This window comes from Rhipicephalus microplus, chromosome 8 (assembly GCF_043290135.1).
Source record: "Rhipicephalus microplus isolate Deutch F79 chromosome 8, USDA_Rmic, whole genome shotgun sequence".
Lineage (NCBI taxonomy): Eukaryota > Metazoa > Arthropoda > Arachnida > Ixodida > Ixodidae > Rhipicephalus > Rhipicephalus microplus.
Window position 1 is genome coordinate 40,477,652 of NC_134707.1, and position 27,617 is coordinate 40,505,268.

Here is a 27,617-nt window from a genome sequence, read left to right on the forward strand (position 1 = left end):
GATGCCGCATTAAACAATTCAAGAACGGCGACTTTTTTTTTTTTTGCTCTAACGCCAAGCGTTATTTGAGGTTACAATCGTCGCCTTAGCAGCGCACCAAGCGCTGGAACGCGCGGCCGGAATAAAATAAAACAAAACCATCCGTGCAATGAGAATCTTGTGACTTTGGGATATCGCGAATAACAAACGTAGGCTCAGACTCAAGGATCAACGTGATCGGCTATACCTCGCACATTACCGAGATCGTGGAGAACCGTAGTTCGGTAAGCGAAACGTAAATCAAATATCCAACACGTCGGTTCTGTAAAACTTGCCGATCGCGACAGGCCACATGTGCGTTTACGGAGTGCACGCATACGCAACCGCGATGCCACGGCGAGCGCCGCGTTGGCGCCGACAAGGCGCGTTGTCGGTAATCGCCGGCCGCGTTGGAAAGCGTGCGAGAACTTGTACGTACCACATTTAAAGGACGCCGGGACACACGGGCACACGATTCCGGCAGAACGGCGACACCAAAACAGCCACGAAAAGCAGACGATCGCACGTAAACAGATACACGTGAAGCCGCAAGCACGTATTCGCACACACTCCACTCAATCAAATTTACTCCCCGCAGTTTCGTACTCAAGATTCCCGCCAACAGTTTTTGTTTTAAAACGACGTTAGTTGATAACGAGTTTTCAACGTTAAACGGCAAGACAAAACCAGACTTTGTTTGGAGAAGCAATGTACACTCTCTAAAACAAGCGCGCCAAACGCTCCTCGTGCGCTTTTGGGTGTTAGGCCTAGCAGGAAGGCCGCACACGTCGTTACAATTGTTCATTCATCACCGTTAATGTCAGGTGTGTGTGCTGTGACATTCAGACATAAAAGACAGGGCAAACAAAGCAATATTTACACAATCTTTTTTATTTAAAAAACCCCGACATTTCTCACAGCACAAAAAGAAGCCGTAATATTCAATTTGTCTCAAATTGTACACACTGTCGACAGCTTCTTTGAAGTATTGTCAGAAAAAAAAAATATCTTATTACTTCCTCAATTACTGGAAGACTGCACGGTACTGAACAACGAATGCTTAGTGCAGTCAAGTTCCTAGTTCACTTTAAACACATTTTAATTCAGTCATGCTCAAAGTATCAGACTGGAGCTCACACATGCATTCCCTCCCCCCCCCCCCCCCCCCCCCTGTTTGTTGGCTGGGGTCCGATATGTCCAGGCTAGTTTTCGCAGCTTGTTATCTGGTGTTAAATCACCAATTTATCAAAGATCCGATTTTTCTTTTGTCTGGAGCACAGTAGTGTCCAGGATGATCGTGACATGTCCCACAATATTATAGTGAAGGACGTTGACTGCAGGAACACAGGTGAATGACACCACAAGTAAGAACATAGGCTTCCAAAATAGCTCTTTAGCCCCACAGACATGTCTCCCAAAATTATCTATACTCCGTACTACACAACAGAATACCTTGAAATACTTTACGAAAATATGCCCATAATAAAGCCCGATTTTAGGCACTAGAAAGCGAGGTTAGGGGCAAGCTTTTTTTTTTTGTTTAAGGGAGCACCAGCATTTTGAAGAAATGCTCACTACATAAAGTTTCTAGAACATAGAGACAACCTTTTCTTCATTGCAGGTCTTATTGCAGACTCATCAGTGTGGGTATTTTTTTTATAGCACAGTATGGTCACACGTCAAATGCATACGTCCTGAAAAACTGCCTTATAATGAACTTGCTCCTATCAAGGACAATTATACATCTCTTAAGATCTTGTAGTTAGATAGGGCACCGTGTTCATAACGTTATACAAAGTCAATAGGTTGCTAGTAAGTAGGCATAACAGGCTCCCACAAGGGAGCCTTGGTAGTAATAAAATCTTTCAAGGCAGTTCTACAGACAACCGATATGATGCAGCTTGCATGCGCTGCATTAGGAGGCAACTTCTCAACCAAGAAAAGCACTTGCTAAAACACGCAGCAGACCAAACATCAGGCCACTGCCACTCACCAGGCCACTGCTCTGAACTTGGCCCCATAACAATGCACCCTTCAACAGTTCTAAACAAGCACACAAGCCTCAGATATTTCCCACCTGCCTCTACAAGGTCCACACATCTTTTTAAAACTTTTTTGCAATTTGAAGGGCACAAAAACGTCAACGTATGTGTTGTGTGCTACAGGTGCTTTATACTCAGCCACTGCAGTTGATAATGTCTAGCATACAATGTGCAGGTAGCATTTATTTATTGATTTTTTTTTTATTCGGTGGTTAAAGCCCACCAATAGCCACAACCCAAGAAACACAGTTTGGTCACTTCAAAATGACCGACCATCAGGCTTGAAGCGGTGAAGCACCGGCCACTGCACATAGACCACTTCTCCCCAAAACAACTCAATGCTCTTGCACCAACAATTCTGTCCCCAGATGCCCTTGATTATCCCCAAATCTGTCCAGGCAAAGCAACCACTGGCAAGCACCTCCAATGGTAAAATGCCACCATCGAGCAGAGGCTTAAGCCAAGCATTACAATCTGTGCTCAAAAGCCGGTCATCTATCCAAGGGCATAGCACGAAGACTTTGAACACGCATGCATACCCACCAAAGCTTGTTCTTCGAACAAATGCATAGAGATTTGAACACAGGCATGCTTCAGGAAATTCGGTCTCCGATCAACTGCAGCATGGAACAACTCCTTACCTCTTAAACCATCTAGTTTAGAAAAGAAAAACCAACAGCCAGCCATGTTCGCCGCACATTCTGCATTTTCGTACGCACTGCAACTGTCGGAACTAACCAAAATATGTAACCATGCAACTTGGAGACACCCCGGCAGTAGTCTCCTTTCTAGTACTTGCTTGCGGTGGCACTCAAGAACGAACGTAGAGTCTATAATTTCTAAATTTTGCTCCGATCTGATCGATTCTAGAGTTTAGAGCCCAGATCGCAGTCTTGGAGTAGGCAGCCATCACTTTTCCGGGTCAAGCCTGATGCCGGTCTGTCCCGGCATGGCGATCGTAAGCGTAACATCGAAATATATAGGCAACATGCAGATACATACTGATGTCGCCCCTCCAGAAAGAGGTCCGCTGCCAACTTTCCAAGCAACTTTCAACGCCATGGCCACAAAAAGCACCCAGTGCTCAATAGGCCAGGCAATCCAACAACGGCACACAACAGCTCCAACAGCCTCAATGGCTTGCGGCGACAGAAAGTGTCTATGGAAATAATTCTGGATCATGCAACCTCTTTGGAACTTAGCAACTAGAATGTGTCCCCTCCTGTTATTAAAGCCGCACCTTCGAAGAGCCCGAGGCAAAATAAATAAAGACACCTTTCCCCGTTAAACACGTGACACTACCAATTAGTGCCACTAAGAAACTAAGGATAGCTATTACACAGTAAAGTCATATGGGTGATTAACAAAACATAATTAGAGGCATATATGTACAAAACGCAACCTTGTGGAAACGTTTCACCCAGACTTGCAACAGGTATAAAACAACAGTGCAGTGCTTTGAGCATTCATTGTCACCAACTGGCTCTGTCCTGAAACTTTAACAATTAAATAATAGTAAGAAAAAAAAAGGAGTAATGACTTAGTGAGCAGCATGCAAGGTGGCACATGCGATGAGCTTCGAGAACACGGCCTCTTTCAAGCCGAGACCTTTATACCCAAGATGAAGCAAATCCAAGCCAAATGCAACCTGTAGCCAAAGTCAGTTACACAAATAAGATGCCACTTAGAAATCCGAGAGAGGTACAAATGAGTCTGAGCCACAGCCACCAGCAAAAAAAACAAAAACGGATAGTACGCTTGGACAGGCCACTTGGGAATGGGGAGAGCATGCGCACTCTTGAGTCTTAAGACAAACCACTCGGCTTGAAACAGACGAAAATAACAAAAAACAAAATTAATACAATACTTCTCAGGTAGTACAGCGATATCTTCTATGCCAGAACTTAACGACGTCCATGCTGAATGATGCAGTTCCCAGACGCTGCGACGAGTCGTCACACCACGCGAGGAGGGGTGCGATAGACAAAAATGATTAAACAGCTCCACTACGGCTGTAAGAAAAGTCCCGTGAGATGTCTTTCTTTTAGTTTTCTTTTTTGCTTCACAAATTTCTCATCGGTACAGCCTAGAGAAGTCCCGTAGCGATGTCGAAATGCTCCTCATGTGCTCCGCACTGCATCACAAAAAACAAAATAAAAGAGTTGTACCTTTCAGTGCAGCACAAGACAAATTTACATACAGCGGAATCTCAATGAAACAACTCCGAAATGTAAAAGACAGTAGGCGTGCGAACACGAACAAGAAAAAAAAGGCCCGGACAACTATAAAGCAGCATCAAAAGCCAGAAACCTATTAAGTATCGATCAAAAACAAGCACAGTCTAAGGGATTTGTCACACGCTCCCAAGGTTTCTTTTCTTCTTTCCCCCCTCCCCCCTTTTTTGCCCTGGGAACGTTGGTCTTGAAATGAAAATTTTCATTAGATGCTGTAATGAAATTAGGTGTGTATATTTTCCTCCACTTTTCAAAAATATTAGTTTTAATGAACACCAACTAGTTATCAAATTGTGAGAGCACAAGTGAAGTATAATTGTGTAGTTTCTTACGGGTCATTAAGGCACTTGCCTCAACATTTTTAGGTTCCGTTTAGGATGCAGCTGTAGCCAAAGACCTGCCATGTGGAGCTATGCTATTTATATTGACAATGAGATACATCATCATATAAAAATTCTCATTTGCATTGATCCTCCACAATTTTGTAATTTAATTAGTTCATGCTATTGTTCATAGCATTTCATATGTCCCTCTTGGCCACAATAAAATAGCGTAGCTCCACAGCCCTGTTTCCTACGAGTTCCACGGTATAAGATTTCAAAAAAATTGCTTCACAAAAACATAATAAAAAGTTCCGTAAGGCCAGTCAGATTGGCAAAAAATGTGAAGCTGAGAAAATTGCATTTGAAGTTTCAACATGCACTGCAAAATTTTCTATAAGGAAATTTTACCACAAATTTTTTACACATTTACGCCATCTATTCCCCTGCAAAACAAAACAAAATGTGCCTTATTCCACCCTTGGAATCATATCTAAAAATTCTGGAAAAGTTGAGGGGTATGAGGCTCAAACGAATAGCTGTTAGGCAGCATGCTGCCCTTGGTAATAAATTGCTGTGTTCCGGACCCTGCAGGAACCATTAAAGTATCCGGAAAATCGACCATCTGTCCGGAGAAACTGATGTCTGCAAAAATGCTCCTTTTTTATGGGTACTTTTTGTTGACGCAGAGGGTCACAGCTGTAGTACGAAATTCTCGTTGCAATCTTGTAAATGCATTGTTTAGGTTGTCTGAAAAGAGCTGTTTATAAAAAAACTGGATGTGGCCGGTGCTACCTCTCGGGTCAACATGTTGGCCCCAAAAAAGTCTCATATTTTCTTTCGCACGGCATTCTGCTTGGCCGCGATGAAGTCTGCCTCAATTTAAGCTACACGTCATGCTGTCGCTGTTCACCAATGACCGCGTCATCAGTGCTCGCGCGATCTCCGAGCTCGTTGGCTGTGTAGGCGCTGCCGAAAATCTGATGGCGAAGGCTATAAGCACCAGCTCCAAGCAGGTCGAACTTTCGGGTAGCCGACTTTCCCCGACAAAGTGATCTTCGTTTGCGCCAATCTCTCAACTTGCGCATGCTCCGCCGTTGAGTAGTACGCAGCATCAAACTGAAGTGTATCACTAGTCGAACTTGGTCCCACGGCATCGTCAGTAGACAGTGTCGCTAATGTTTCCGGGGGATCCAACGGGTCCGGCCGCGACTGCAACTAGCTGCCAAAGGGCACTTGTGGCCGGCGCCTTCTTGTTCCAAGGCCGTTTTTTACAGCTTCCGAAAGCTCGTCGCTTCGATGGTTTCAGACGAGAGTCTCCAGGCATCTCGATCGCGGTGAAAAAGTGCCGGTGCAAAGCGGAAACACCGTGAGTCGAGAAACACGCATGATCGCAAGAGCAGACGCTCACAAACGGACAGCCATAGCGGCGAACGCAACACAAAGAAAAAAAAAAGATGACGCGTCGGTCACCCACGCCAGCGTGAAACTCGGAAAGGCGTGCTTGAAAAGCGCGCCGCGTCAGGGCCGATCGGCAATCTGGAAACAACCTTCAGAAAACCCCTTGACGACAGCCACTGCACTTGAGCGACGGCATTTTGAGATGGCGCAAATTGCGCACAACGTAAACAGCTTCAATTCCAGCCCAAGATGGCGGCGCTCGGTCCGCCGCAATGCACATGGCGCGCGCGGGAAGTTCGAACAAATTTCGACCTTTTGGGGGTATTTTAGTGCGACTGGGCTGCAATGAAGGCCGATTTTATCGCGTTTCTCGACCAAATTCAGCATTAGCAATTTGAGAGTAGATGCTCAGAAGTACAAACGCCCCAAAAATCAATTTTTTGACCATTTTTGACCGTTCTAAGACTCACATCCCCCCTTAAAGGGGCCCTGAGACACTTTTTGAGCATGGTCAGACAAAGCTGCCGATCGGTAGTCGAGGCTCCGAGAACACGTGAGCAACATATTATATCGCAGCATGCGGCCTGGAACTCGCAATGAATTCTCAAAGTCAGCTAAACATTGCTTTCTCTTCTCTCGAAAAATGATTAGAAGAAGAAGAAGCTCAAAAATCACTCGTCATAGCCATAGTATCAGCTATTGGCTGATTTGAGCATGCCGTGCTCGGTTGTTACTGGGGCCGTCACTTGTACATGCGCGATCACACTGAAAAGCCACGCATTGACAGAAAAAAAAAAGGGAGGAAAAGCGCTCAAGCTCACGGAGTGTGCGTGATGCATGTTCTTCCCCTGTGCCTTCACCGGGGCAAAAGCAGATTCTGAAAATGTTTGCAGCGGTTAATTCACAAGGCAATAAGCTCCTTTAGTGAATCTATTTCACGGCTACTTGAAAAAGTCTTGCAGGGCCCTTTTAAAGCTGCCCAGAAAGAGGCCAGGGGGCAACAAGGTGGCAAGAAGTTGCATGTGTACGCCTGCGCACATCATGACTTCGAATAATTTTTTTTTGTCCCCTCGAACGCGCAACTCACTTTCAGAGTGGTCATCAGCATGCTGGTGTAATTCTATAGGCTGCTAATTTCTAGCACTATAGAGCACAGTGTAGGCACGTCATGGCACCCCTAAGCAGCCGCAGTGACTAAGCAGCTAGGATGCTCAAAATCAGTCCCTGGCAGTGCACATGTGCTTATGACACACACGATTTCCAAGGTATAGGACATAGTTTTCGAGAGAAGAATTAGCAATTTCTAATAACTTTTACCTGTGCCACGTGCCCCGCTGTAATTTTTGTCCCACATGTTCATAGGAGCCTCGCCCATCGGTGTGCAGTGTCTTCTAATCATGCTAATACAGTGCAGCCGGGCACCTTTCAATGCTATCAGTGACTGTGTATTCCAAAGAATGTCACACTGGAGCCTCTTTTTAAGAGACACTGATGTAGCTGACAAATGGGTACAAGAGACACCAGTGTTTCTACATTGAAATAGAGGTTATAAGGATATGTGTACCTGGTACCTTGCTTATAAGAAACACCTTATATAAAAGACAAGAATTTCTCATCGATGCATGTCCTATAAAGAGATTCAACTGTGCACTCAAACCTCAATGCAACAAACCCGGATATAACAAAATATCAGTTATAACAGAGTTAACAATAAAAAATGGTCCTGCAATAGCTGTAGTGTTAGGAATATACCTTCATAACGAATTTTTGGTTATAACGAAGTCATTTTCGTGTATGACACAACTTTGTTATCACGAGGTTCGAGTGTATTGCACTAACAAAAAGCGAGGGCTACAATATTTCGGGGGATGCGTACCTAGTAACTGTGGAAAGGAACTCCTCCAGCTGCGCTGGTGTGGCCGTCACCGCTCCACCACTACTGTGCGTTGGCAGAAGCTTCAGAGCGTTCTCCAGCCACGTCGTCAGGGCCTGGCGGACAGAAATCGCAAAGGAAACGGCGAAAACACAGCGTCACCATGCATCAACTGGCACAGTCGGAGGTTACGACGGACAAAGTGTAACAAGTTATCGGCGCATCGAGGCAAATTAATGTCAGATACCATGCACATAGACCAGTCCAGCTTTCTGTGACTACAGACAAGACCCCCAAAATGCAATATCCAACACATTTGAAGGAAATAAACCCTCGTGCACTACAAACCAAAACGAATATGAGATCACGAGAAATTGTGCAGCTCGGGTTAAATTTTGACAACTTGTGGTTCTTGAACGAGCAGTTAGAATGAAGTACACGGGTGCTTTCGTATTTCAAAGCCACCGCAATTCGAATGCCACAAATGGGAATGGAACCCAGATCTTTGAGCTTAGCAGCCCAACACTTCACCTAAAAAGCCAACATGATGGGCAATTGTGTAACAGGAGGATCCGTTATATTCACACAGCTTAAAACAGACGTTCTAGAATTTGCAAAGGCGTTGTTTTTGTCACGGAATGCCAGCCTTCGATAGCTGAAGTGCCGCCAAAGCGACGGAGCCGCAAGACAACCAACGGAATTCCTTTAATGGCAACAATGGAACACTGAACTGCACATGACGATAGCGCTGCATGCACTTCTTGGCGCTCGCTGGGGAGACAGCAGCCCACGAGTGTGCGCTGGAAGCTTGGCAGATGCACAGCCAGACAGCTAAGTGTTACTGTATTACTCTAACTACAAAATCCCCGTCCTTGTTTATGTTTCAGTGCATTATTGGCACAGTCGCATGTCACAGTGCTCAGCAGCAGAATTGCCTTGGCCCACCAACTTTTTTTTTTCCCACAACAAAAACATCTTTAAAGGGGGGGGGGGGGGGGGGGGTGCCCAGCGTAGGTAAGGCTTACAGCTACAGTGGACTCCTCTTAAACGGAACTCGAAAAGGCAAGAACATTTGTTCCATTTATGACAAGTTTCATTTAAGCAAGGCCCACAAAATGAATGAAATGGCTTTATTTCAAAAGCACCAACTGTGGCTGACTGAACAAAAAAAATTTAAAGTATACAATAATTATATACTTGATTAGAAAGAAAAATGTTGCCAATATTGCTTACACATATCTCTGTTTACAGCCGCACTTTCTCCAGAAACTATCTTAAAGACAAGACCACGCCGCTTTTTAAAACGGCTCAGACAGCCATCGCTCACCCGCAAGTGCTCGATCCCCATGCGGGTATCAATCTCTTTGGCCTTCTCTTCGAAATAGGGGCCGCTGATCGGGAAGTTCACACTACGCGCGCGCTTGAATCAGAGAAAACGAGCATCTTCGATTTCTTTGTACGCCGCCGTTCTCATCCGCAATCTGTCTGTGGCAAAGTTCCCAAGCTTTGCAGCTTCTTCAATTTTCCTTTTGCTCTTGAGTATCCTCAACAGTGTGGACTTGGGAATATTGAACTTCTTCACAATTTCTGTCTTCGATGGGTCGTTGCGGTCAAGTTTTTGAATGATTTTTACTTTCGTTGCGAGCAAAAGTGCTTTGTGCTGCTGTTTTTTTGTTTCCATCTCAAGTTCAGGACAAGATAGAAACGAGATGGATCGTCTGCTGCTCGGCGTGCGCGGACATTTGCAATTGCTGGATGGGCTTGGCTAGGCTAACTTCGGCAATTGTTTCATGGTTTCTAGACTGCCGTGTTCACTTCCGCCATTAATAGATTTTGCCCGTTTCATTTAACCGATGTACATAAAAAGATATGTTCCGATTACTCGAAACTTTTTATCATCTATTATATAGGAGACCAACCAAATGTGCCTAGGTAGTTTCGTTTATGCGGCTTTTTCGTTTAAGCGAGTTTCGTTTAATGGGAGTCCACTGTAGACTCAACCCCTCTTTATAACAAAGTTGCATTTTGTAACAAAATAACTTCGTTATATCCAAAAATTCATTATAAAGGTATATTCCTAACACCATACTTACTGAAAAAGTGATTTTCAATTTACTTAGTTATCACCAATAATTCGTTACATCTGGGTTCATTATACTGAGGTTTGAGTGTAAATGTAATTGGATTTGCAGAAAGCCTGGATCGGACTGGGTTGGGTTTTCATCAATGTGGCCAAATAATGCATAGAAATTTTTATTTCCAGGAGATTTTCCTGCCAACCAACCAAATGTAAGAAACGTCCAAAATCCGGAACCTCTTAGAAAACCTGGGAGACCAGGCAGGTATGAAAAGGCATAAATTTGGCGCAGGATATACCCACATGCAAGTAGTATTTCCTAAGCAAACTGGAAATGCTTCTTCAGACAAACTGATGCCGAGTGGTTGCCAATTCATGGCCTGCACTCACTGTGCAAATATTTATTGTCAGAACAATTCTCTAACTACTAATGCTGGGACTGATAAAGGTATTCTTGCACTGGATGATTTAGAGTTGATTGTTAGCTGTTTTCGTTTAAGATTTTCAGTCGTGCTTTATACGCTTACTTATTTTGTACCTTGTCATTCCTGCTTGGGCCACATCGACTGCAGTATGTTGTAAAAAAGGAAAAAAAATTAATATTCAATAGAATCAATCACGTTATCCTGAAATAGATTATAAGTGTTTTTGTAACAGCACATGATGTCATCTACCATGACAGGTATAATATAACCTGACTTCCTGCCTTAGCAGTGCTACAAGTCTTTTAATGCTAGAGCACATGAAATGTTAGAATGGGCCTTTACCTTGAAAAAAATTCATTTCGAATGCTGCACAGTGACAATAATATTTACAGTCGCCGACCGATTTTCCGGACTCCAAAAATTCGGACTTGTTGGATATTCCGGACTTCATAAATGCACCGTCAGGGATCCCATAGAGCTAATGCATTGTTTCGACCGATTTTTCGGGCGAATTTGCCCCTGAAAGTTGATTTTTCGGACTAAATCGCCCACGCCCCAAGCCATTGTGAACGCCGCCATGTTGGATTTTCCGTCGGCTTGGCTGAGCTTGGTCTTCAGATGCCTTTCCTGCCTCCGAGATTGGAATGCGCACGCCATATTTTAGGTTTCGGAGGCCGTGTTTGCTTTTTAAAAGACGCGGTGATGGATGCCGTTTTTTCGTCTTCGGTCAGCACTATCGTCATCACATCGCACGGGGAGGAGGCGAAAGAAGGATTCTTTTATCGTCGTTGCAGCTTTTTTCAGTCGCCATTCTGCACGTGTTAAGGCGCGTAGCGTCAAGACGTTGTGTGCTTCGCAGCGGCTATCTGCGGCATCGAATTTTGTGTTCTCGCCATCTGTGCCATCGCGGGAGCCAGGTGGTGTGAAGAAGCGTGGGAAGTATACGACCCTGACGATGGAGAAGAAAGCTGCCATAATCAAGCTAATAGAGAGTGGACGTTCGCAGCTAGATGTCGCCGGATGACGGTCAACGCCGGATGGCGGTCGTCGTTGTCGTCGGATGACGACAACGACGACCGCCCGCAGCCGTCGGCGGCGGAGATCGCCAACGCGGTGACAATTTTGTTGAGCGTTTACGGCGACGATGTCACCTTGGCGCAAATACGGGCAAACCAAATTGCCTCCAAGTGTGGTTTGAGGCAAGGCAGCATCAAGGACTTTTTTAAACCTGCCTGATGCAATAAACTTCAGATTTTTGGCGAAAGCGAATTTTTCGGACTGTTCGATTTTTCGTACTTTTTTTCGGTCCCCGCCAGGTCCGAAAAATCGGTCGGCGACTGTACATGCGTGGTTACATATTTGCTCCATCACCTACAATGAAGGAGTTTCTGAGTCAGACACGAGGTTGTAGCAGGATCAACAGCGATCAGCGTCAACCTCACCTGCCGGTCAAACTCGATCATTTCGTAGAGCACCTCAGCCACGTCGGGTAACAAGGCAGTGGGCAGGCAGAAGATGGACGACTGGATCAGCGTGGTCACAATCGTCTGGCCCTGGCTCGCCAGCAAGGCTCCGACGAGCGACTGCCGCTCCGCAAAGTCTGGCATCTCCTGCGAGGACCAGCACGCAACGCACCAATCAGCAATGTCAGGAGCACAGCAACATCACACCTCCAACACCTGCTATCGCTTACAGAGGACACAGTAATAGAAAAATCCACGCAGAATATTTTTTGGGGAGTTGTCTAAGTGATGTGCAAGCGAAGAGTTTTTATTGCAAGTTGCAGCTTTCCCTAGAATGTCTCCTTGTGGCATCGATATGGCGTCTTTCATCTTTCTCGTGCTTGTAACCATGTTAAAGGGACACTAAAGGCAAATATTATGTTGATTGATTGATATGTGGGGTTTAGCGTCCCAAAACCACCATATGATTATGAGAGACGCCGGAGTGGAGTGCTCCGGAAATTTCGACCACCAAACGTTCTTTAACGTGCACCCAAATCTGAGCACACGGGCCTACAACATTCCCGCCTCCATCGGAAATGCAGCCGCCGCAGCCAGGATTTGATCCCGCGACCTGCGAGTCAGCAGTCGAGTACCTTAGCCACTAGACCACCGCGGCGGGGCCGAATATTAAGGGGGCAGACTGGTCTTAGACATTTTTTGTTTATTTCTTCAGTGATCTTGATAAAACTGCAAAGGGTTATGCAGTTTTTTCTGCTGATTTCAAATATTTAATTAGTTTTCCTGTAACTCACTTTGTTGCTGAGATGACTTAAGTTCACCCCCTATTGTTTAAGGCCACCATAGAAAAAAAAGTGCTTAATTAAAAGTGATATTTAGGATATGCCAACATAGACTAATGACTATAGAGTGAAAGTATGGAAGAGGTTTTTGTTTTTAGGCCTTTATTGGTTATTTTGCAGCAAAATGAACTATACATTTTCAAAAGCAGTTGGAATTGTGTTACAATTCTGATTAGTAATTAATTAAAAAGGCATGTGCTCTAAATTCTGCTTTCATACTTGCATTCTACACACATACAGGTTTTCACTGCAAGGATAATTATTGTTGCACCTGCCCTAGCTGCAGAGATATTGAGGCCTCAAAACTGAATAGTCACAAATTTACTTTTTTGAGAAAAATGGAAAAAACTGAAAACACACAGTTTCTTCAAAAAGCAACAATGATGGTGCGCATGTTTTTCAATCCTCATAAAGGTGCTCATAAATTGGTAGTAGAGCTTTAGACAAAGGTGCTGGCAAATTATAAAGAAGCCTCCAAGTCGGTTCCCCATTTTTTTTGCAGGTTCTGCATATTAACAGCACCATGAATCTGGACAGTTAAAATGACATTACAAAAAAATTACTACTTCCTGGTGCGTAAAAATTTGCAGAAAGATAGAAAAATACTTCCAGAAACCAAATATGTCAATTTTAAAAAATGAACTTTTTTGTCACTTCGTTGTGCTATTTTGTGCCAAGGAAGGGCTTATTTTGAAATAAAATCACGTTTTAGTGGTCTGCATCACGTTTTAGTGGTCTGCATCACGTTAGTACACTTCAAATTACCCGCCTCAATGTGGAAACTTTCATGTCACTGTTGCCGTGTGCAACATTGCCCGGTTTTATTGCGCGGCCACCGACACGTAGTAGCAGCCACGGCAGCAACAACAGCCATCAAACAATATTCTGCCATTGCCTCCGAGATGGGTGGCGTGCTTGGTTCAACTGGGCCCCGCTAGATGGCACGACCTGTCCGGTCCGAAAAATTTCCAGAAATTCAGAATTTTTTACGCACGTACAATACACCATGTCAGCTCACTTCTTGTCCTGCCGAGGGCTTCATTTCACTACCACGAAACACAAGAAAGCTTACACTGGAAGCGTGCTCTTTTTACATGCTTTACATTGTGCGTGACATGCACTCATATTTTTCATATATTCAAACCTACACCCCAGCAAGAAAATCTACTTTGATTTTATTTATGGCAATAATCATCTTTTATGATGGGCAGACGGGCAGGCACACTAGCAGACAGACTGACAGTTTCCTCATTGCATCAGTGTAGGCGTGGTCCTTACCCAGTCCTTCAGGGCATTCTACTGACATCGTTCACACATTGACGTCGAATAAAAATGTATTCTTGTTCTCGACATGCAGCCACGTTTCCCACGCACCTTCTTGGACCGTCCACAGTGAATGAGGTCGCAGAGGAACTTCATCACCGACGTGTTGGCTTCCCGGTGGTCCAGCGGACAGGCGGCCAGGGCGCACTGGATGATCCCCGACAGGGCAGGGTTTTTCAGGAACACCACGGGCATCCGCTGGATGTACCTGCAGGAGTGAAGAATTGTAATTTTAGCAGCAAAACGGTTCCTAGTCATGGTTTCCCCATCCGTTGATGGTGCAGCACCAGTCACATGGACTTGCAGTGTGGCGAGAGTCCAACTAGGCAGAAGAGAAAAGGCTGCACAGTGCCAAGATTGGCGAGGCTCAGTGGACAGGGTTAACCAATGAGAGGAGCACAAGAGTGGGCAAGGACAAGGCTCAGTAGAAAAGGGAACCAATCAGAGGTGCACAAAAATGGAAGAGGTCAAGGCTTAGTGGAAAGGATGAACCAATGATGTGCACAAGAGTGGGCGAGGACAAGGCTCAGTCAAAACGCAGCACGAAAATAGAGCGAGGACAAGGCTCAGTGGAAGGGATGAACCAATCAGAGGTGCACAAAAGTAGGCGAGGGCGAGGCTCAGTGGAAAGGGTAAACCAATGAGAGGCACGAAGAGATGGGTGAGGCTGAGCCCAAAAACAGGGGGTCATCACATTGTTGTCTTGACAATGTTCAGAAAGTGGTATCGACCGCACTATTATTAAAGACAATTATGCAAAATTTAACGTTTGCTCAAAGAATCAGTCTGCCAGTGAATAGCACTTGGCCCGTCACTTCTCTGGCAGTAAGGATTCCCAATATTCTATTCCTACGAGTCAATTTTTGCCCACAGACAACCTTGCAATTCTACATACAGAGTGTGCTAGAAAGACTCCGCCAGCGCATTTATTTCCTGCAAAAAAAAAAAAAAAACACGGCTTCTGCATTCGCAGCACAGCGATCACGAATTGCAGGTCATATAATTATTGTCTCCTTTGCAAAATTTTGAAAGTGTATAATTTTGTGTTTGGTCATGCCCTAAGCTTAATAATCTCATCCGTATTAATAAACTGAGACAGCACTTATTTGAATAATCCCAGCGAACTTGTTTTACAGCGCAACAATAGAAACACAGACACAAGGAAGTAGCAAAAGAGAAAGAAAAAGACGGTGCTGGAGATGTTGCGAAACTTCATCTGCCGGTTCACTGTAGGTCGTGTGGGTGTCGTCCTATATTTCACAAAACCAACGTCATTTTTAGACATGCGAATCAAATGACAAGGGAAATTGCTGAGGCTTATAATACAGTTGAATCTCGATAATGCGAACTCGAAAGAGCCTGTTAATTTGTTCGCATTAAAAGAAGTTCGAAATTAATGAAAGCTAAATGAACGGAGGGCTCACCATGCAGTGGTTCATGTGCGTTGAGCTAACACATGAGAGGGAAGATTCAGAAAACACATTCATTCACAAATCACAGGACATTCGTCATTAATTGAAGTAATCGGTGATGTGCGTCTGCACATGTTTGCCTTGTAGCAAATCAATCAATTTTGCTTGCAGTTAACGAAGCATTTTAACTTCAGCTTCAGCATTCTCCTGACAAGAGAAGTAGCACGCGGCTAAATGCAGCGCCAACACTCTCTAAGACGGCAACCACTGCGTCTCCACTGCTACCCTCTGTTCCACAGCCGGAGCATGGCCAGAACATGACGAGCGGTGCTGACGCGCGGTGCTGAAAGGACGATGGTCTCTATGTTACGTGACAGCGATGGGAAAGGGGAAGCGTGGCACCAGCGCATTTCAAATGAGCGAGCCAACACTCCGCGACAGCTTTTTTTTTTTTTTTTTTTCCCTCTCTCTCCGAGCACGAAGTTGAAAGGAGAAGGGTCTCCACGTGGCAAGGACAAAAAGGAAGAAGTGTGACACAGGCACGTCGCAGATCGGCATATGAGGAAGAGCAAACATTCTGCCGAAGCCTTTTCTTTCATTTCCTTCCTTTCCTTCTTGTTGAGGTGTCAAAGGTGCCGTCGCGGGATTAGGCGTAGTGCTGAGAGCATTTTTGGGCGCGGTATGTTCGAATTAACCGTCGCAAGTGCTTGCGTGTTCGAATTACAGGGCAGTTTCGCCCATTGGAATACACATAGCTTTGACGGGAACACAGCGTGAGTACGAGTTAACCGAAAGTTCGAAATAACCGTGTTTGAATTCATGAGGTTCGACTGTTTATATATTAGAGACGAGAGCTATGTAAGTGAAACATCCACTTTTCTGCATGAGAAGAAATTTAATAATTTGTGTCGACCATGAATATCCGTATGTACAACGACGCTTCCGGATTGTTTCCCGTGTCTTGCGCATGTAGCAGTTTTGTACACTAGCTATATTTAAGTGTTGCTCTAAAAACCAAGTTCACGATGAATCCCAACTAACTAGCCCAACACGCCATCTTCGCACTGAAGACCAAACAGGTCACTCACCTTGTGCATAGCCTGAACAAGTCGTCGACTGTGTCAGGGTGGTTGCGGAGGGCATCGGCGTTTGCCAACAGCCTGAAGGCAGGCCCACAAAATGCCTGCATCAGGAAAAATAATACACCCGAACCTCATCACAAAAAAGTTGCATCATGCAAGAAAATACATTATATCCGAAAATTTGTTATAAAGGTTATTCCTAACACTATCTATCGGAAGACTATATTCGATTTATTACTTCGTTATAAGTGATATTTCGTTATGTTTGTGTTATATTAAGGTTTGAGTATAATTAACAACATTAGAAGTTGAAGTACAAGTCTGCTGTGAAAAGAGTAGCATAAACGACTGCTGACCGAAGGAGCAAACTTGAAGCTAGCATTAGAAAAATATGACTTTTAAAATGGGCTACTTTCAGCCAGACACCTTTGCTTTAAAGCAGATTGTGCCTTGCACTTGTATTATTCGTATGTTTAGCAACAAGGGCGTCTAGTGTAACAATTAAGACACTTCAATATTCCACCACTTGCACAATTTTTTCCCTGCTGCATGTATACGATCAACTAGTCCAGCAACAAATGTTACTGTTTGTAGAACTATTCCCTCAAGTAATGATGTGACACAGCTAATCTGAAAAGGCCTCTATTCAGATACTGCGTCTACCAAATAAAAACGGGCCTTTAAATTTAGCTTTTTGCTTCATTCATTGTGAGGGTTTTGTTCTAACAGACTTCATTCCTTCAGGTAGTATGCGAGGGATTATAGGTCAGCTGCCAGCTAGTAATAAGTTCCCGTGATGCTTGACGCCAATACGAGCAGAGAAAGTGTGTTCCGCACTTGCCGTCATGGCTACTAGCGGGGCTGCCTAATACTTACAGGTTTAGATGCGCATATACACCCCCATAAAGTGGACGGGGACAACGACCGCCATGGTAGCTCAGCTGGTAAAGCCCTTATACTTTCCTAGGTATCACTGTCTCTCAATCTCTTTTCTGCAAGTGGGATCACACACAGCAGCCCAGGTGTCTTTACCGACCTGCAGCATTTCAATGAGGCCCTGGACGCATCCGGCCTCGGAGCCGTACTCGTCCACCAGAATGCTTCCCAGGTAGAGGAAGCAGGAGTGCTGGTGTACTTGGTACAGCTGCACCATCTGCGAAAAAAAAAAAAAAGAAGATAAATTTACTAGAAAACTGAAGTAAAACAATAGATCAGTTTGATCAATAGATCGATCTGACAGGTTATTTTTGTAGGGGCTGAATCGCAGACCTCTTGAAGAATAGCGACACGGGTCGCTCTTGACAAAAGTGGGTACAATCGAACTACAAGGCAATTTAATGCAAAGGTTACACTAGCTTGGTTGCAAATACCATAAAACCCCATGTGTAATGCGAGGTTCTTTCTCTAGATTTTAGGTGCAAAATTTCTGCCCCATACTGTGGGCGGATCCCAAGAATTTTCAGCTGGAACTTTAAGCTGCACTATTGCATGGTGCTATTATCATCACCAGGCTCCCGTCGCTGTTTCTTCACTTTCTTTTTATTCGCAGAATGCCTCGTTCCTTTTGACTCGCACAATTAATCATGGCAGCCGTTCCCCGCCTCACACCCACACATACACAGTAGCCTTCTCCTCCTCCATCGTTCGGACTGGAGGAAAGGGTACGCAGCGTGTACACGTAAGCACTAAGAAAATAAGCTATAGCTTTTAAGAAGATAAGTCTGATTGTCGAAATGTTGGCTCGAGCACACAAACCCTTTCGGCAAATTTTTTCATTGCAATCTCCCATTTCCCCCTTCCTGCTGTTTTTCTTTAATTATTGCGGAGTTACGCTGTATTTGATCACAAACTGAATGACCCACTCAAGTTATACGCAACTTTGCAGTGAGCATTCCTAAAGAGGTAAAATTATATATTTTTTGGAATTCCTGGCAACATACCACACAACATACACCTTGCTAAACAAAGCGCTGCCTCCACCACAGCGATCAGGTGTAGCAAAGTATTCCACCTAGCAGTGGTATCGAGAAACATTACAAAAAAAGAATATCAAGAAAAAAAAGAAAAATAGAATGCTCAAGCACACTCCACAAAGAAAGCTCAAAATTTTCGCCCAGCTGTTGCTAGCCGTCAGGAGTGCTGCTGCTTGTTTGAAGGGCGGCTCTTCCATCAATGATCGACAGTTCAACAATGGCGTGCAACAATAAGCCAGCAGCGGCACTCCTGGTGGAAAACAACACCTTGGCAATAACTGAAACAGAAAAAAATTTTACCTCAAAAACAAGAGCACAATAAATAGCTGCCACGGACAGAGCCGAAGGTAAACGTGATGTAGCAACCCCACCTCAGCCTGCCCAATTTTTTTTTTTTCTAGCCATTTCAGCCAGTTTCACATTTTCCTGCGCTGCCCTCTGCAGTTACAATAGGGGCAAGAACAACCAGTATAGCTGCAACAAAAGCCACCAAGGTCAATAAGTGTTTCGAAACTTACCTACTAGGAGAAGGAAGTAATAGCCATTTTTTGGTCATTTTCGATCGTTCTAAGACTCATGTCGCCCGCAAGTGGGGTCTATGCAGCTCCCGGCAACTACAAAGCAATCATTCCAGTGAAAGCGCATGATTCTCCCCCACCGCAGGATAAGGGCGCGGACGATCGTCTACCCCCCCCCCCCCCCACCTCCATGGAGCAAAGTACGCATGGGAGATGAGCGCGCATCAACGCATCGTGACTAGCTGGGCGCTGAGTGTGCTCATTGGTAGATATAGATAGCTTGCCCTTTTAGCGTTGAAAGAGGTGCTCCTTCGTGGCTCAAAGGCTACCGCCACCCACTCAGGTGCGAGAGGTCAGACGTTCGATTCCACACACCGGAATCTTTTTCTGTATTATTTTTCTTTCTTGCGTTTTTATATATACCATAATTACTCAAATCTAACGCGCACCTTTTTTCCGGCTAAGCGAGTTAATAAATCGCATGCGCGTTAGAATCGAGTACAAACAAAAAAATTACGGTCAATCTATTGCCATCGGCAAATACGAAATGGCCGCCCCCTACGTGCGTCGGCATGGCGCGTCGGCCATTTCTGGCTATGTGTTTCCCATGTGCGCACTTCGTACGTGTGCTGAGGAGTTCGTCATCTAGTAGTGCATTAGCATCGACGGCGTGGAAGGGCTTACTCCGAAAACTCGAGTGCACCACGATGCCGCTTTCAAAAGAAAAGTCATCGCGTGTGCAGAAACGGACGGAAATCGGGCCGCATCGCGGTCGTTCGGAGTTCCTGAAACATGCATGCGGGACCGGCGGAAACAAAAGCAAAAGATTGTCGACAGCAAAGCTTCACGCAAAGGCTTCAGTGGACCACAGCAGGGCCGGTTTCCGCAAATTAAAGAGCTGCTCGACGAGTATGTGCTTGAGCAGCGAGCGGCACAGCGGCCCGTGACGACAGAACTGCTCCAAGTGCGGGCTATGCAATTAGTCTTAGAAAAAGGTCTAATGTGGAGCCAGTTTAAAGCGAGCAGGTGCTGGCTAACTAACTTTATGAAGAGGAAAGGCTTTTCCGTCCGAAGGGGAACATGCATATGCGAAAAGTTTTGCGGAAAAATACGATGAAAAGCTTCAGAGTTTTCAGAGGTTCCTCCTAAACTTCTACCTGCTTGGGCAAATCGGGAATGCCGATCTGACACCTCTTTACTTCGACATGCCTGGCACCAAAACCGTCGAGAAGAAGGGGGCGAAGCAAGTTCATGTGCTGACATCGGTCCACGGTAAAACTACAGTGACGGCAATGCTCTGTTACATGTCAGATGAGCACAAGCTTCGCCCGTACCTCATATTTAAATGGCAGACACTCACGAAAGCGGTCGTTTTTTCGAGTGGTGTGATCGTGCGGGCCAAGGAGAAAAATGGGTGCGCGTTGCAATCGATGTCTTACGTTTTTTTTTTTCGCGGTGGAAATCGGGTGCGCATTACAATCGAGGGCGCGGTAGAATCGAGTGAATACGGTAAATAGATACGTATACATACATACGGTGAACGACGCTGGTGACAAACGTCGACGCCGGCGACAAAAACCAGCTGAGAGTGTCCTTTTAATTGCTATCGCAATATTAGGTTGACTTACGATCATGCATATAGGGTAAACACCACTGAACCAACAGGCACACCTGTGTGACGAGCGGCTGCAGCAAGGAGTGCGAATGCCGACCAATGCAGCGCACCGCAAATCGGATGCACCGGCAGCACTGCTCGGTGATCTTCTCGTCCGCCTGGTACCGGTGGCATGCCTGGGACAGCACTGGCCACACCTCCTCCACCACCGGCTGGCATGGGTGGGGCTGGCCCGGCGGGATGTTCACATTGGTATTCCTGCAGCCAAGACTTCTTTATTAGCGCGATAGCGTTAAAGAGCTCGTTACGCGAAAATTCCGGCGTCGGCGTCATTGGTTGTGACCGAAAATCGAGAACAATGCAAATAAAATGAATAAATGATAAAAAATCCTAGATCACAGTGGGGATCAAACGAGGGCTGTTTTGGTCAAAGTGTAGATGTAGGCGGCTGTTATGTATCAATATACTCAAAATTTCGAATATTCACCCACCCCTAATGACAACACCCTTGCACGTGAACGCCGGTACATCATGAGAAGTGGTGTAGCGCAATAAAACGAACCACAAGAACAGTTACGACAAAGACGAGCCTTACAGTTGGTCCTGCAGTGTAAGCAATCACGGCACAAATAGCGTGAATTGTATCTCTTATAGCGTGAATTGTATCTCTTAGTTGAAGCCCCGCCGCGGTGGTCTAGTGGCTAAGGTACTCGGCTGCTGACCCGCAGGGCGCGGGTTCGAATCCCGGCTGCGGCGGCTGCATTTCCGATGGAGGCGGAAATGTTGTAGGCCCGTGTGCTCAGATTTGGGTGCACGTTAAAGAACCCCAGGTGGTCAAAATTTCCGGAGCCCTCCACTACGGCGTCTCTCATAATCATATCGTGGTTTTGGGACGTTAAACCCCACAAATCAATCAATCTCTTAGTTGAAATTCAATGCCTGCCCTGCTTGTTTCTTCACATTGTTCGTCAGTATTTTTTTTTCTTTCCCACCACTTCATTACATCGCAAGTCAGTCTGCATTAACAAGCTAAACTGTCTCCTTTTAGAAAAAAAACAAAACGAAAAAACATGGTGAGCACTCGCCTGAAGATAGCGGCCAGCCGGTCAAGGTAGATGATTGGCTCAGACCGGCTCCCCTCGGCATTTGTCTCTTCGGCGTTTATGACCTGCACAGCACAGAAGCGTCACTAAAGGCCTCGAGGAGACTGATATCAATCTCCTCGCTCGTTGGGCAATTAGTATTTCATGATGACCAGTTGTTATTTCACTCTCCTGACACGATATATCGCAGAAGGTGATGCGATTCTTTGCCTGGGATGACACCTATGTGGAGGTCTTTTTGTAAGCGAGTTTCAAGCACCAGCATGGCTCCGCAGCAGAACACTTTAACTGCCACGCAGGAGGCCCATGTTCAAACTCCACTAAATCCCAGATATTTTCTTTCTCATTTTATTTCGTCATGTCAATCAGTTACGTCGCCAACGGCGATGGCAACCCCAACGACGCTTCATGCGAAAACAGGCACCTAGGCCTAAAACACGAAGAAAAGGACAGACTCTCACCCGCGTTAATCGCTCCGTCTGCAGCCTGCACAGTTGCCGCATTCCGTCCGTGATCTGCTCGGGACTCATCTTTGCCAGGACCAAGACGGCACCTGTTGAGTGTTGAACAAATTTACAAATCAGGAAAACACTTTGGAGGTCGCTTGAGCTTTGCTTTAGAGAGTCAGAGGCAACAGCCAAGTCAGGCCATGTTCATGGCCCTGGAAACTGCGGCTAGCACTGGCAAGGAGCAACGCTTCTGGGTAAGGCAATATCAGTGCCACTGTGCAAGGCGTAGAGAGGGATGTAAAGAAGAGCTGTGGAAAGAGAAGCAGCAAGATGGGAAAACATGCAACCTGCTCCCGCCGTGAGGACACTTGACGTAAAGGCTGCCAATAATCCAACCCACATGCCCCGATGGGCAGCCATTGTGCGCTGCCAACACACTCAAACCTCATTATCTCAAAGTTGCACCTGGCCCGTAAATAAGTTCGTTACGTCCAAGAATTCTCCATAAAGGTAAATCCCTAACACTGCAGCCATTGCGAGAATATTTTTCATTAACTTTGTTATAAGCAATATTTTATTATATCCAGGTTCGTTATATCGAGATTTCAGTGTACTCCGAAAATACAAACATGTGAATTGAATTTTGTTTATCGGAACAGTACAGTCGAAAGCCGCTGCAACGAACGCCGCTTAACGAAATTTCCGCTACAACAAAAAATTTACCATTCCCCGTCAGCAGTCCATACAAGTCAATGCATAAATATTGTCGCCCCAATGAACACTTTTTCTTTGATCGTCCCGCTTTCTTTGAAAACGAAATTTTACGATGCAATTTCTTGCTTTTGTTTTGCCACTGGCTTGCTTTCGAGCCGCAGACGAGAAGCTCAGTCGCTCAGTTCATGGTTTCTTTCTCACAGCTGCTGGGTGCAACCGCGGAACCATGCCTTTTTTTATTCCAATGCTTATCACTGTGCTCGCACTTGACCAGAGTGGTAACTAATCAGAGCTGTTGTTCGTCTGTATTATCAACAAAATCAGCTATCCATGAGTGATGGATGATAAGAATGCCATAGAATAATGCAAAATGTCGCCGCTCCATGATACCCTGTCTCCATTTCGGCGTTGTCAGATACTTGCGAAGGCAGACAGCTCCTGGTGCTAACGTGTTAATGCAACTATTTGGTTCGTTACCATTACCGAAAGAGGTTTTAGACGTTGTTTCAGCGTGCTTTTCACTATGGGCTTGCTATGCATAGGTGAGACTTGCATTGTGACGCTGCTGGGAAAGAATAGAGAACAGCGGACATTTTTTAAATTTGGAGAATAAACATTCTTTTGTTTTGCTAGCTCAGATCAGCTATATTTTTTCGATTTCACTACAACGAAATTTTCGCTTCCACGAAATATTTTCTGCGCCGCGTCAGTTTCGTTGTAGCGGGGTTCGACAGTAGCATGTTTCGAGAGGTATTTTAAAGTTTCCATCACTTTTTTAAAAATTTTTATTCAGTATGACTTCAACCCCTTTCCTAGAGATTTTCGACAAAAACGATACATTGCAAATGCAAGCATGCATTTCTGTATTAAAATGCAAGTTTCGAGTGTATTTTTGATTTTTTTTTTACAGATAGATCTGTTCAAGTGCAGGAGAACTCAACAAAATGAATCAGAGTAACGTAAAAACCGGAATATAGGTCGGACCAGAATATAGGTCGACCCTCCCAACATTGGATCCCCGAGAAAGAAATCATTAAAAATTGCAAACCATCACGAAGCACGCTTACCTTGGTAAATACACGACGCAACCAGCCCCACTATGGTGAAATTTCTTTTTATTTTAACATCAATCTTATGTAGTTAAACGCCACAAGGCCACAAATTGCTGTCACTCACACTTGTCTGAATCAGAGTCCAACAACGTCTGTTTTTCACAAGTAACGCCTCAGAAGGGATTGTCCTCCATTACATCCAATGCGTGACTGATGCAGCATTAGTGGAAAAACGGAAATACGCCACTTGAGCACAAAGTCCTTCCCCTTCATAAATCGGCTCACCCCCGATGGCGATCCCTTGAATTGCAGCCTCGTGAGCGCAGAGTCGAGCGATATCTCGAAAGCTTTCACACAAACACGCTTCGCTGTCACGGGTAGCGACCTTGCATGCAGCTCCTGGGGTTTTTTTTTTTTTTCTTTTCTTTTTTTTAAGTTGCTGCAGGATGTGATGTGCTGCTTTTGGCTCCTCCAGTATTGGATGCTTTTCTCCGATGCACTGAATTCCCATTGTGCTGCCAGGTTGCCGTGCACTTCGGCATACTCGATAACTTTTTTTGATAAAGCCTATCGTAAACTGCTGTCGACTACCACTCATTTCTAAGGAAATAGAAAAAAGAAAACAGCATACTGACAGCAGATAACCGAAGCAAAATGACGTTCTTAGGACACTGTAGGCCTTGCCTAGCCACAATGACAATAAGGCTTCCAACATCGGCTGCCCATTGGTGTGAGACTTGATTTTTTTTCTGCCAATGACCGGCATATAAGACAAGGATCAACTTCTTAATGTTTTTCTTTTTTTCAAAATTCCGGTTTTGACTGTAGCTTCATCGCATGAACGAGCCCAGCTCGTTTTCAATAAGAGCAGTACAAAGCGTGTGAACAAGCTCAGCTCATCTTCATGAGGGAAAGAAATAAACCGCAGGATTGAGTTCATTATACTGTTTTAACTGTACACTCAGACCTCATTATAACAAAGTTGCATCTTACAAGAAAATAAGTTCGTTATATCCAAAAATTCGTTATAGAAGCATACTTTTGGCATTAGATTCATCGCAAAGCTATTCTTGATTTCCTTTGTTATAACCATAGGTCAGCAGAAAGAAGTAAAACCCCCTCAGACTCACTCAAAAAATATACCTTACAATTTGGACTTACTCGAACACGGACTTACCGAAATTTTCCAGAGCCAAACTAATACAAACTTAAACTCACTAAAATGTTCTTCTACAGGGCTCACTCAGACTGACTGCTCCGTCCGAGTCCAAGTGGGTGAACTTGTGAATGAGTCGGCCGACCTACGGTTATAACCGATATTTAGTTATATCCGGGTTCGTTATATTGAGGTCTGATCATCTACGAAACTGAGCAGCTCACAGCAGACGCACCAAAGGACACATAGATTGATTGATAAGCGGGGTTTGACGTCCCAAACCACTGTATGATTACGAGAGACACCGTAGTGGAGGGCTTCGGAAATTTCGGCCACCTGGGGTAGGTTCTTTAACGTGCACCCAAACCTGAGCAAGGCCTACAGCACATTCGTCTCCATCGAAAATGCAGCCGCCGTAACCGGGATTCGATCCCGCGACCTGCGAGTCAGCAGCTGAGCACTAGACCACCGCAGCGGGGCAGAAGACATGGATAACGACGCACCTTTGAGCAGCCCGAGAGCGGCGCTGGTCGAGACGCTCAGGGTGTCCACGGCGCTGACAATGTGCAGCAGGGCAGAGAAGTGTGCCACCATCTGCGTGCGGCAGGTGGCACACACATTCTGCAAGGAGGCTGCGGCCACGCTGGCCAGGCTCGGCGTCTGCAGAGCCTGCAGCAGGAACGTCAGCACCGGATCTGGAAAGGAAAGAAACGAGAGTCAAGAGACAATTCAACACGTAGAACACTTCTTTATTGTGATAGTAATTACATATAGTCTAAACCCTCAATAATGCAATCGACAGGAAAGTGATTTTTGCTTGGTCTTATGAAAGTTTCGTTCTTCGCAAAAATAGTAAAATATGCACACAAATTACATCGCACAACCAAAATTTATTTAAAGAAGTCACAAATCTTACTCTGTCAAACTCCTCTGCCTTTATTTATTATTTTCTTTGCCCTTCACAGCTTCGGCGATGATTCTAGACTTCTGAAGCATTAAAGCTTATGCTTTTTAATAGGAGGCAGCATATTTCCGAAGGCTAGACAACAGTGCGCGTAAGTAAAGCGCAGGAGACGTCACTTCAAACGTTGTGTGCTGGCATAGGTGTAAACAAAAACGTTCCTCAGCGAAAAACAAAAACGAAGTCTTGTTGCTATCATGATCATCCGAGCATATGTAAACAGCAATGGTTGCACCGATGCCTGCTGGCAGAAACGAATGTGCCCAACTTGTTGAATGAGCAGTGCTGCAGTTTTATAACTTCTCAAGGTGCACAAACAGCTGATGGGTTGGTTCGTAACAAATGTTGCCGATTACTACTTGAAACTTTTGTTATAGCAGCAACGCTTTTTAATGTCTCTCCACTGTTGAGAATGCAAATTCATTGAGCTCTTTGGATGTTCAGTGGGTATACGAGATTTCTTTGTTACTGTCCGAATTTCGTTCCTGAAGGCTTTCGTTATTGAGGCGTTCAACAGTATAGTCATGGCGACTCGCGCAAGGACAAGAGATGGATGAGTGAGAGATCAAGTGAGCATCGTCGCACGACATTTGGTAACTTCAGTGAAATGCAAAACACCTTAGCGTTATGAGATCTTGATGTCTAGTTCAGTTCGTGATTTTCTTGTATTCTGAAATCTGTGCTAGCGGTATGCACATGCGCGCATAACATATAGGCAAAGCTGAAGTTAAAGGACGGGACTTGATTAGCCCCTCATCATCTATGTCAGGTCTCTAGAGTTAATTACTATAGACCAGTGGTTCTTGAATGGGGGTCCGCTGGCCCCCTAGGGTCCGCGAAGCAATTTCTATGATATGCGAAACACTCACCCGCATTTTTCTTTAAGCGTGACTGTGCCGAATTGGTTAACTGTCCAAAATGAAGTGATGTGGCCAATTACTATAGACCAGTGGTTCTTAAATGGGGGTCCGCTGACCCCCTAGGGTCAGCGAAGCAATTTCTATGATATGCGAAACACTCACCCGCATTTTTCTTTAAGCGTGACTGTGCCGAATTGGTTAACTGTCCAAAATGAAGTGATGTGGCCCATTTGCTTGATGCTTTTGGTAGCAATAAAAGGCACCTGTTTCATGCTCCAGTTGTGTTCTTTCCCTACGTACCCCTTCCCTCCCTCCCCTCCACTGCAAAAGGTCCCCCACCACTTCCACCAGTCCACAAGGGCTCCCCAACACCTCCATGGCTGAGAACCACTTCAATAGAAGATTTTAAGGGTGCAAGCGTTGTACCCCCAAAAACTTCCGGTCACCTCATTTACCAGCCCCTAACGTCGAAACTGGCGGCACATTTTGAAGTCTTCTCAAGGGTTAAAGTCTCTCGTTTTTCACATAAAAGAAACGTGTGTCAAGCACAAGGGAATGTTTTATCATTGTTGTATAGCTCAAAATAACATTTATTTGATTATGTTATGCCAAATAAGGGAAATGGACTGTAGAAAATCAGCGAGCTATTTTCGAAAGCTCTTCTTGTCCACCAATGCTACTAAGGCACATCAGTGGACAAAACT

General features: G+C 45.0%; 2 protein-coding genes and 1 long non-coding RNA gene across 4 annotated transcripts in view; 1 reads left to right on the forward strand and 2 right to left on the reverse strand.

Annotated features, from left to right (window-relative positions):
* Positions 1–600, reverse strand: part of LOC119164399 (CUGBP Elav-like family member 1-A) — a 646,479-nt gene extending 645,879 nt beyond the window's left edge. The window contains exon 1 of the mRNA XM_075871606.1: positions 458–600. The gene's annotated coding sequence lies outside the window, so the exon portion shown is untranslated. The remainder of the gene's footprint in view (positions 1–457) is intronic.
* Positions 1–27,186, forward strand: LOC142768960 (uncharacterized). The gene is made up of 2 exons (XR_012885584.1): positions 1–263; positions 25,503–27,186. It is a non-coding gene; the product is annotated as an uncharacterized LOC142768960 (long non-coding RNA).
* Tnpo-SR (transportin 3) overlaps positions 1,661–27,617 on the reverse strand; it is a 54,416-nt gene continuing 28,459 nt past the window's right edge. For both annotated transcript variants that reach the window (XM_075871579.1, XM_075871578.1), the window contains exons 16-25: positions 25,596–25,787; positions 22,183–22,274; positions 21,704–21,786; positions 20,675–20,876; positions 17,549–17,665; positions 16,519–16,613; positions 14,070–14,226; positions 11,833–12,000; positions 7,892–8,004; positions 1,661–4,194 (exon numbers count right to left, since the gene is read on the reverse strand). In XM_075871579.1, the coding sequence (XP_075727694.1) occupies positions 4,134–4,194; positions 7,892–8,004; positions 11,833–12,000; positions 14,070–14,226; positions 16,519–16,613; positions 17,549–17,665; positions 20,675–20,876; positions 21,704–21,786; positions 22,183–22,274; positions 25,596–25,787 (1,280 nt within the window). In that variant the 3' untranslated portion in view covers positions 1,661–4,133. The remainder of the gene's footprint in view (positions 4,195–7,891; positions 8,005–11,832; positions 12,001–14,069; positions 14,227–16,518; positions 16,614–17,548; positions 17,666–20,674; positions 20,877–21,703; positions 21,787–22,182; positions 22,275–25,595; positions 25,788–27,617) is intronic.